Source organism: Rhea americana, unplaced genomic scaffold (assembly GCF_003343005.1).
Source record: "Rhea americana isolate MKP2758 unplaced genomic scaffold, rheAme1 scaffold_441, whole genome shotgun sequence".
NCBI lineage: Eukaryota > Metazoa > Chordata > Aves > Rheiformes > Rheidae > Rhea > Rhea americana.
Window position 1 is genome coordinate 15721 of NW_028186581.1, and position 10150 is coordinate 25870.

A 10150-nucleotide genomic window follows, 5' to 3' on the forward strand; every position below is an offset into this window, starting at 1 on the left:
AAAAAAAAAAAAAGAGCCAGGCCAGTGAGCCACACGCTGTGTTTTCAGGGCTCCTAGGAGGCAGCGCTGAGGCTGATGATCATAATTACAGGGCAAAAGCACCCAGCTAACCTGTCTGGCCTCAGCACCTCGACTGTGCCCCCCCCTTCCCCTTCCTGCCCGAGGGGCAATGCCAAGCTGCAAAAATAAATACATAAAATAAAAAGGAGGCAAGCCCAGCAAAAGCCCCGTTGCGCTGGCAGCAGCCGGGGGCYGGTGCTGCAGCGGCAGAATCGAATTTAGCATCTGCGGCTCAGGCTCCTCGATGCTGCATGACTGACAGCAGGGAAAGCTGGCGCAGTTGTTAGTAAATTAGGCAGCTCTGCCTCAAAACACAGCCGGCAGGAGCCGCACAGTGCCATTTTTAGTCACTTCTTTCTTTGCTAATCGGTGCGTGCTTGAACTCCCAGGGGAGGTTTGTTTTTTTTTTTTTTAAAAAAAATTATTTATTTTTTTTTTTTGCCACGAGACAGGCTCACGTCTACAGGAAAAGGTGACCTCTGCTTTCTGCTTTAAATTCCCTTGTTGCACTTGCAAAGAAAGCATTAATCCCCCCCCCCCCAGCCCCCCCAGCCTCCCATTGGCTTTACCAAAAAAGCTGTGCAAGATTAAAAAGCAAAATGCCCTTGTGACAGAAATTAGTTTAATCTTTTTTTAAATCCCAATTGCATAGCCAGCCTCTGGCCTAGTAGCTGCCAACTCAAGACTTCACAATGAATTTTTAACACAGGAAAAACAGACTTTATGCTTGACTCGCTTTTTCCTTTCCCGGGTGCTGGGGGGGGAGGGGGGAGGCTGGGGATGGAAAACCAGCAGCGAACATCCCCTTGCCACCAGTGACCAGCACCATGGCCCACGGTGGCAACAGGCTGGAGCTTGCTTCATAGCAATTCCCATCCCGGGGCTGCTGAGGTGATTTCCCCCCAGCCCCAGCCCCCGGAACAGCCCCGCAGGCCCATAATCAAGTTTTTGACTCGATGCTTGTGGTTTCTCAGAAGTACTCRCTCGCCCTGGGCCGTGCTGACTGGTTGTGTTTATTTGTACGTACCTGTGCAGGATTGCTAGAGCAGATAAACCTGAGCATGGCAAGGCCAGGAGGGGGCAGGAAAGCCAGGGCCTGCTGGGGGGCAGTTTAGATGCTGTGAAAGAAAACAAAACGAAAAAGAAAAAAAAAAAACTAAACCTGTTCTAAGTGTACTTGTTTGAATTAATTGTAATGTAATATATTATTTGTTGAATGTAGTAATTAGGTATTTATGAATATATTGCTGTAATTTCTGAAAACATCCAAAAAAATAAAATCTTCCTAAATCATGGCAAAGGATTCTTTCTCCCCCCCACCAGTGCTGGAAAAGCAGTCCTGCACCCCAGCAGAGTAGCTTGCGCAAGGCACGGCCCGTGCCTCGTCCCCCAGCACGGAGGAGGGCGTCACGCCAGCCCCCCAGCCYGCGCGTACCTCCGCCACGGTGTCACAGCGCTTCGCTCCCGCCCCGGCCGCGGCCGCCCGTACGCGGGCCAGGCAGGCAGGGCACAGATGGCGGGCGAGAGCTCGCGCTTCAGCTGCTCAGCGGCAGAGCTGCTGGCCCAGATGCTCGGGGAAGGGCGCTGCTCGCAGCTTTCTGCTGGCCGGCGAGCAGGCGCTGCTCGCGTGCAGTTACATCTGGCATTTCCCCCCCCACACACCCGTAATAATTACATCTGCTGCAACCGAGCTTGACGTAGGCAAGGATCCTGCCCTTGTCTGTTGGTTTGCCTCAGGGGAAYGGGATCAGAGCCAAGGGAGGAGAGGTGTGTGTTTTTCCAAGCATTGTTTAACCCATGTACACTTGATAGACAGCATGTGACGAAACACAAGGACTAATTTGATATAGTTCACTCAGCTGCAATTTGGGGGTTTATTTATTTATTTATTTTTATACACAGTTTCAGATAAGAAGTCAGATGTAAAATAATATAGAACAGCCTGGCTTTGGAGAGGCAAAGATATTTCCTTTTGTCCTTCTCCAAGCAGCAGATGGATCTGCTTCCCAGCCTGTCTCCCCAGCAGAATCCCAGACACCTCTCATTGCTGGCACATCTTCCTTGTTCTAAGGCTCTGAGAAAATTCATGGTGAAGCACTATCTTTAAATTTATTGCTTTCAAGCCAGTGTGTGGCCTGTGCTGCCCTCAGAAGTTCTCTCTATGAAGTACACCCACACTCTCCAGAGCAGAGGTATCTGCCTGACATCATTAGACAGCAGTCTAGTGCTGGCAAGCTACCACCTGTATCTAAGCAGATCTCTGGCAGAAGCAGTCTCTGAACCAAAGACAGAGGCAAACCTCTGCAAAGAGGGAGAGCGCCCTTCATACACACACACACGCAGCATTTCTAAGAGAGAAAAAACCTACAGCGCTGCAACATGACTGAGATCAACAGTAGCCTGGGGGGAGCGCCGTGCCACACAGCAGCGCTCGCTAACACCTGCTCGGCACTGAGCCAGGGAGAGCGCAGCGCGCTTTGCCTGAAGGTGAAGCTAGCTGACTGGGTCAGCTGCTGCAGCCAACAGCCAGAGCTTCTGTCAAACTGGGCACAGGGGAAAAGACTGACACAACAAGAAACATTCACCATCCAYGCTGCTGTGACACCAGCCAGAAACMGAACGCAAGCTCCATCCAAAAAGGCCGGAATGTGTTAACAGCAAGGACTCTCAGCAGTGCTGAGCTGCCACAGCTGATTCGTCTTGGAGCAACAGCCGCACCGAAGCGGGGAGAGTCCTGCCAGGGACCATCGTCTGCACTGCTCAGGAGGTGCGTGACTGAGCGGAGCTCAAGAGCTACCGCACAGGGAATGCCCCTGTGCTAGTGGCAGCTCTGGAGTGACTCACATTTAGCCACAAGGCTGCCTTCACCTTCAACGGCCTGTGCACAARCGGAGGGGGAACTCCTGCCTCAGTGCAAGCACCGCCAAGAAGGAGCTGTACACAGCTGATAAGAGACGAGACGCCTGTTGTTTCAGATCTCTACGGGGAGGTGAGGCTGGCCAGATTAATGAACCCCAGAATACTGGCTGAGCGGCAGAGCCCTCTCTTGGGAGATTTGAGGCCAAGGTTGGAAAATACCTCAGAAATCCTGAGAGTGGGCATTCTCGCCAGGTTGAAGGTTGGTCCGGAGCTTGTACATGTGATCTAAGGCTTGAGTAAGGAAAGTCCCAATTGTGTTGATTTCCATCAAGGTTAAGTTATCCAGCTAAAAAAAAAAAAAAAAAAAGGAAAAGAAAATAGCAGAATCTGGGGAAATAGCACTACAGCCCCTACTGCAGCGGAGAACAAGGAAATCAGAAAGCAGCTTTGCAGCAGAGGCACACGCTCTTCCTCCAGTGACACCCCAAGGGACTGGCCCAGCTGCCACCCCTGGCCAAGAGAAGCATATGACCAACGAGAGCACTATTTTCATAACGCGTGGGGAGCTGCAGAGAGAGGTTTCAGCATATGGCTTTCGTTCCCAACTGACAAGCCCATAGCCCAGGAAAAACATGCCCCAACTGGCATTTTCATGAGCAGCTCTAATCAGTCACAAGCCCACACAATCACATGGCATCTGGAACACTCCCAGGACAGAGCTAACAAACCTCTCCAAGCGTCCCTACCATACCTTGGCATGGGCCTCCTGCTGTTTGACGAAGCTGTCCGCAGACAGCCGCAGTTTGGCTATCCGAGTGTCCCAGGTATCCTTAACGAGCGTCCGAATCTCATCGGCTTTTGGGATGTTGTCTGAGGCACTAGAGGGAAGAGCAGATCAGAACAGGCTGCAAGGGACTCGTACATTATGTCACTGGCATAAGCAATGCTGGCAGCTTTTCAACCCTCTAAGGCATAAGCAGAGCAGTTTGCTATATAAAAAAAAAGGGAAAAGGAAAAAAAAGAAAAAAAGAAAAAAAAGCAACACTCAACATTAAAATCYAGCCTGGTACTTCTGCTGGGATTTTTGGGATAGTTTATTTACCCAGGAATTCTCAGCTCTGATGCAGCATCTGGTTCTCACTACAATCCTTCTGCTCTTTAATTGCCCAGCTGGTACGAGGTACAAGGAGGGCCAATAACCTGGCCAAAGTCGCACTCAGCCAGGGAATGCAAAGGGCTCAACTGTGATTAGAGCCAGAGTTCAGACCTCTGCTCTCACAGCTCTATCAGAGAGCATTAAGTTGAAAGGACTGTACAAGTTGTGTCACATCCTCCCATTAAGGCAATTCAGCACTGCCATAAGGACCTCAAGAGATAAGATCAATTCACATGGACAGAACTGCCAGGGTTATTCTAGCATGTGGAAAGGAGCTGCACGCCAAGAGCGCCATCTCCAGAGGAAAAGCCAGTGCTTAAATGACCACTGCACTGTAATCAAGGGCTTACAGTCAGAAGAATCTGTGCTTAGAAAAATACCAGCCAGCACATTTTACAAGTGAAATGCCTCAGCAGGCACGAGTTTAGACTCACAATATTCCTGATCTCCTGCTTCTCAGGCTGAGGAAAGAAGAGCTTTCCTCCTGAAGGAGAGCCAAGAAAGACGCCTGGAGGGGTTAGGCTGCTGAACAGATTGCAGCCATGGAATGTGCTGCAGATACCCAAGGCCTCAATGCTTAGCTCCTGCTCAGTAAAGCAGCACAGCCCCAATTATCAGGCCGTAGAACAAGCAATCCCAAGTTACTGAAATGCAAAGTTACCATGAGAAAACTGCTGCAACAAGATCTTGGCACACTGTGAAATAAACCTCCATTAACTCTCACTTTCCCACAGGCCTCTGGGGTTACTGCCAACGAAAGCTTGAAGAATTGTCTATGCAAGCATTAACTCAGGCGGAAACTGTTACATTTCCTACTTACTAGTTTAATAGCAGCTTTGTGAGTTCCATATAATAGGGACTGGGCATCGGAGTGAAGGTGTCCTCTTTACGTTCCTGGTCCCGGATTTCCTCCAGTTTTTCTGAAACATAACCACAAATGRTCAACTTTTGCCAGATCTTCAATACTCCAGACATGATCTTCCCCAGCAAAACACACACACTCTTTCTGTAAGACCAACTATTTCTGTATGTCCTATTTCAGGAAGATCAACTACACACCAAAGTTTACACCAGTTGGAATCAATATACAGACAGAAAAAGGCTTCTACAAGGAAGCAAAACAACCCTAACAGCTAATGTCTGTTCTGTTGTCTAGCATCAGCATTGCCATAGCAGCTCTCAACTCCCTAGGGAGAAAAGATGCCCATCAACACACACGGATGCTGACAAGCATTGCAAAACAGCTCTCTGCGTGCCAGTCTAGGAGGCTAAATCCACAGCCGCTTGATCACTGCACTGATCAGGAGTTGGGAGAGGGGTTCCTTTACCCACAAAACACTTCCACTGATTTTTGTCCTTTTGACTGAATATAGTAGGGATGCTTGATGCAGCTCTTTCTCTCACTGCAGTTTCATTAGTATTTACTTTTCTTCCTGAGTTTTCCTTAAGATTATGAAAAGGAGGGGACCATGATTCTTGCTTTTTAGAGTGAGAAGACCTTTGATTTGTCATGCCTTCAAGGAAAAGAGCTTCATGGAGTGAATGAACAAGTCATTAAAACACATACATGCTCTCCAAAGTCACTCCCTTCACAGAATGTCATCCAAGGTCCCCAAAGCTCTTTACAAACAAGTCTTGCAGCAATGCAAGTGTTGCTCACTCTATCTCTGGCCAGAAAGGGCACAGAGCAAGGAAGCAGCACACTGAAGGTAAGTGGCAGAGCCAGGAATGAAATCTAATCCTTGTTCTTCCTCCTAATCAAGGAAGCAGAAGTTGAACACCTAGCTTGAGTTGGAAGATTACATTTCTGGTAAATATAAAATTTTCCAGTGATGGAACATTAGCTCCTTCTCTCAAAGTTACTTTGTATTTGTTGACTTAYGCTTCCCACTAAAGGGCAAAGACTRTATGTCTTTATTTTGTGCTTCTTTTGGAACCACTTAAGCCCAGGGCTGAGGCAGGCCTGAGTTTAAGCTGCTGCGCTTACCAACATCCATCCATTCTGGAGGTATCAGACGACATTTTTGTCTCTGCTTCAGATTAATAGCCAACCAGACAGGTACTTCCACTGGCAAACCAGGATTGAAAGGACCTAGATCTCCCTGGAAGAGCAATTTAAGATGAGAATAAGACAGCTAGCAATGGCTAGGATACTGCAATACTTATCTGCTAAACTGGCCTCAGCCATTTCAAAAGAGTATGAATTTTCAGGGGATTTTGAAAAGCCCAAGTCAAATAGCATCAGCATTGCCTCTTGCKTCTCATAATTCTTGCTCACAGATTCTGGCTCCTTTTCTTTGCRGAGTAATAACTAACATTTCCAGTGCATTTTCTTTTTCATGGTGTTTCACAAAACTTAGAGCTAGAAACTATGTTTATCACCACAATGTGACCCCACAGGCCCAATACCCAAGGCGTATCCAGAGGTGCACAGCCCTGCCTGCCCCCCCCAACCACTGGGTGGGGAGGAGCTGCCTCTGCCCCGACCCTGCTGCCCCAGCGGCCCTGCCCCCGCCATTTTGCCCCACCTCAGGCCCTGCCCCCGCCATCTTGCCCCACCTCACGCCCTGCCCCCGCCATCTTGCCCCACCTCAGCCCTTTCCCCCCGCCATATCCGCCCCAGCCCACCCCGATGAGGTGGATCCGGTCCAGGCTGAAGTTGGGCACGATCGTCACCAGCTCCTTCTCGGCCAGGAACTCCGCCTCGGCCGGCTCCATGGCGCGACACCCGGGCGGACCCCAACGGCACCGGACCCGGACCCGGACCCGAACCCGCCGCGCGGCCCGGCCCGGCCCGGCCTCCCCATTGGCTGAACGGCGGCGAAACCCCTCCCACAGTGCCCCATTTTCCCGCCGCCGCACTCATTTTCGCGGTCCCAGCTTCGGGGCGGGTGTTCGGGCAGCTTGGAGCAYTCTGATTGGCTCTCCCAGAGAGCCRTGGACCGCTCATTGGTTAGTAGGGCTCTGCCATTTCTGATTGGCTCTCCTGCTGATGTTCTGCTCTGTGACTGGCTAGTGTTGCGGCCAGGCGGAAGGACGGCCGGCGTTGCTTGGCGTGGACAGTCTTGGCCAATCAGCTCCCAGCACTTGTTGCCAGGGGGCCGAAGGGGCCGTGGCACKCGCCCAACGCACCTGCCCTGCGCATGCGCGCTGCGCGCCGCTGCCGCCCCCTGGCGGCGGGGAGGGCGGCGCCCGGCAGAGGGGCCCCGGGGTTGGGGGCGCCCATGGGGCACCCTGGGGCACCCTGGGGCACCGTGGGGCATCTCCAGCGCCCCTGTCCCCCGAGCAGGCCATGCGCGTGGGCCAGTGTCAGCCGTAGGCCCTCCGGCCCTCCTCTGTCGCCGGCTATCCCGCCCCATCCAGGCGTCCCTCCATCTGCCGGGGCCTGGAGCAGGGGTAGTTGTCCATCCCCATGGCCGTCCAGCCACCCCTCCACCCATCTGCCCATCCCTTCCCATCTGTGTGTCGTCCAACCAGCTATTCATCTAACCATCCATCCATCCGTTCATCCCTTCCCAGCCATGCGCCATCTAACCATCAATCCATCAATCCATCCATCCATCAGTCCATCCATCCACCCATCCGTCCATCCGTCCCTCCGTCCCTGTGCAGCTGCCCATGCTCTTGTACCAGCCATCAGCCATCCGTTTCCTCCATTCGTCAGCCCGTCCTCCTTCATCCATCCTGTCTTCCCACCCATGCCTTGCACCAGCAGTCTGCCCTCCTTCTCCTGTCTATCTGCTCATCCGCACACGCACGTGCGGCTCCATCCATCCATCCATCCTGGCTCCACCAACCTGTCCACCGGCCCGCATCCACCCATCCGTGCCGTTGGACCAGACACCCACCCATACCCACCATCCATCCGGCCACCTCGGGTGTTTTATCCTCCGTCTGTCTATCCACTGGGCTCCTATGCCACCAGACCACCTCAACTCACACCTGGCAAGGCCTGGTGGAGGGCAGGGCACGGATTCATGGGGTGRAGGCTGCTGCTTTTTTTTTGGAGGGGAGGAGGAGGGTTGGCCACCTCTGCCCCGATGTGACCGGTGATGCGATGGTGGCCGCAAACAACCCCTTTCGGAGCGTCTCCGCGGGGGTTTGCTCCTGCCTCTCCCTGGCTCAGTTCTCGTCCCTTCCCCTGGCTCTTGCGGAGAAAGCGGGAGACGCCGGAGGGAAAGATGGATGGGGCGGGCTGGGACCGTGATTCCGGGCACTGCCAGCCCGGAATGGCTGCCGGGTCGCCATGGAAACGGAAACCCTCCGAGCCTTATTAGCAGTGACAGGTCTCCTGGATGCTTGGCTCCGTCGCCCGGCCCTGCCGGATCCGGCCGCCCCCGGGGGCCTGCGGAGAGGCAGGGGTGTCCCCCCCCCACCGAAACCGGAGCTTCGGTCCCCCCGGGGAGCGACACCCGCCGTCCTCCCGGGATGCGTTACGGCTGTGCCAGGCGCTCTATAAATGGCTCTGACACGGTGTGAATACACTTTTGTGTCTTTTGCCATCTGCTGCTGTCATTAAAAAATTAAATTTCCATCTGTTTTCACACTCTTCCTCCCTCCCCTTTCCCGTAGGCTCCCGGCGAAGCCTCTCTGCCGGGAGCATCGCCCCCGCCTCGCCGGGAGACRCGGCCGGGGCTCGCGGGGCGCCGGGCTCGGCCGGGTGCTCGGCCCCGGCGGTGCTGGGGATGCTGCTCCCCGCCTTGCTCCGCGCCGAGTCCGTTTTGCAGGGCCGCTTAAAATCGTGGGTGCTCCTCGTAGGGGAAAACAAGCAGCAAGAAAAAGCTCGCAAAAGCTGCCGGCAGCGTCTTCGCCCGGGTGAAGAGAGCTTTTGTCCTCTAGCTTGCTACAGCCACCTTCTCTTTAAAATATTTATATAGGTGGAGGTGAAAGCCAAAGGGAGCCGGAGGGGTCAAACCCGGATGGGCCGGGGYGGTGCTGAGCACTTTATTGGCTGCCAAAGAGTGGAAACCCCTGTGCAATGTTTTTAGAAAAGAAGAGGGGAAAAAACAAACAAACAAAAAAAAAGAGTCAGCAATGTCACAACCTGCTTGGAAACGGCCCCCGGGAAAGGCGCCTGGTCGCTTTCGGGGAACGCCGCCGTTTTGCCGTGCCGCCCGCGGCATCGCCGTGCTCCCGGGGCTTCGTCGTCCCGGACGATCCCGGCGGCTCGCGGGAACACGCGGTCCCGCGGGGCTGGTCGCGGGCCGGGGCCCGGCGCGGCGCTCAGCGCCCGCCGCGCGGCGGCTGCCCGCCGGCTCGCCGGGGTTCCCGCGCCAGCGCGGTGCCCGTCGGGGTGGGCGGCGTGACGACGATGGCGGGGACCCGCAGGCGCTTCTCGCCGCCCGCCGCCTGCCGCCCGCCGCTCCCGCCGCTCACGCACGTCTTCAGGCCTGGGGAAGGGAGGAGGCACGCGAGCGCTGGTTATACACCGAGCCGGCTGCATCGCGCCCCGCCGCGGAGGAAAATCCCGCCCCGGGTGCTCACGGCTGAGCGAGTCCCGGCGCAGCGACGGGGACGCTCCCGGGGCACGAAACCGCTCCGGAAACCGCCCGAACCCGCAGCAGACCAAAGGCTCCCGCCACCCGAGCCGCTGCCCRCGCKCTCGGCTTCGCCGCRCTCCYGCGGCCGGCAGCTCCCCRGCCCGGCTGCAACCCAGGCGGGTCTGGCTGCTGCGGCCCCCCGGGGCCGGGCAGAGCCGGGCCAAAGGGAGCCGGAGCCGGGAGCGCGCTGGGCGCCGGAGCCGGCAGCTGGCGCGTCTCAAGAGTGCCCTCTCCCGAAAGAGGAGACGCGGCCTCGGCGCCGGGCGAAGCCTCCGCGGGGAAAGAGCCGGCCTTTCTGCTGGCCGCCCGGGACGGCCCGGGACGGCCCGGCCGGGCAGCGGGAGCCCGGGGCGAGGGAGGCGCTCAACCCCGTAGCAGCCGCCGGAGAACCGCCGCGGCCGGGCTGGGGCAAGGAGCCGCGGCGGAGGCGCAGCCCCGGGCTCGCGGTGGCTGGTAAACACCCAGACCTCGCCCCACCGCCGAGCAGATAGCTTTAATCTGCTTTTTAATCAAGAGAAAAGCCCTGCTTTGCCGG

At 55.4% G+C, this 10150-nt stretch overlaps 1 protein-coding gene and 1 long non-coding RNA gene across 3 annotated transcripts in view; both read right to left on the reverse strand.

The window, feature by feature from the left end:
* Positions 1 to 627: 627 nt before the first annotated feature.
* On the reverse strand, positions 628 to 6931 carry GINS2 (GINS complex subunit 2). Of its 2 annotated transcripts, XM_085315901.1 has the most exons (6): positions 6704 to 6931; positions 6063 to 6177; positions 4896 to 4995; positions 3671 to 3797; positions 3139 to 3265; positions 628 to 1178 (listed from the first exon to the last, which is right to left on the reverse strand). In XM_085315901.1, the coding sequence occupies exons 1-5, from the start codon at positions 6791 to 6793 to the stop codon at positions 3140 to 3142; spliced, it is 558 nt and encodes a 185-aa protein (XP_085172027.1). In that variant the 5' UTR covers positions 6794 to 6931; the 3' UTR covers positions 628 to 1178; position 3139. The 2 variants fall into 2 exon arrangements, with proteins under 2 accessions (XP_085172027.1, XP_085172026.1); XM_085315900.1 differs by lacking the exon at positions 628 to 1178 and having other exon boundaries at positions 1921 to 3265.
* Positions 6932 to 9309: 2378 nt separating this feature from the next.
* The window catches only part of LOC146589637 (uncharacterized), an 8870-nt gene continuing 8029 nt past the window's right edge, over positions 9310 to 10150 (reverse strand). Inside the window, exon 3 of the long non-coding RNA XR_014897135.1 lies at positions 9310 to 9465. This is a non-coding gene — a long non-coding RNA (uncharacterized LOC146589637). The remainder of the gene's footprint in view (positions 9466 to 10150) is intronic.

Coding starts and splice junctions, on each gene's coding strand:
- GINS2 (XM_085315901.1), bottom strand. CDS start 6,793: ATGGAGCCGGCCGAGGCGGAGTTCCTGGCCGAGAAGGAGCTGGTGACG. Junction 4,996..6,062: donor TCCAGAATGGATGGATGTTG/GTAAGCGCAGCA, acceptor GTTATGTTTCAG/AAAAACTGGAGGAAATCCGG. Junction 3,798..4,895: donor ACAAAGCTGCTATTAAACTA/GTAAGTAGGAAA, acceptor TCTTCCCTCTAG/TGCCTCAGACAACATCCCAA.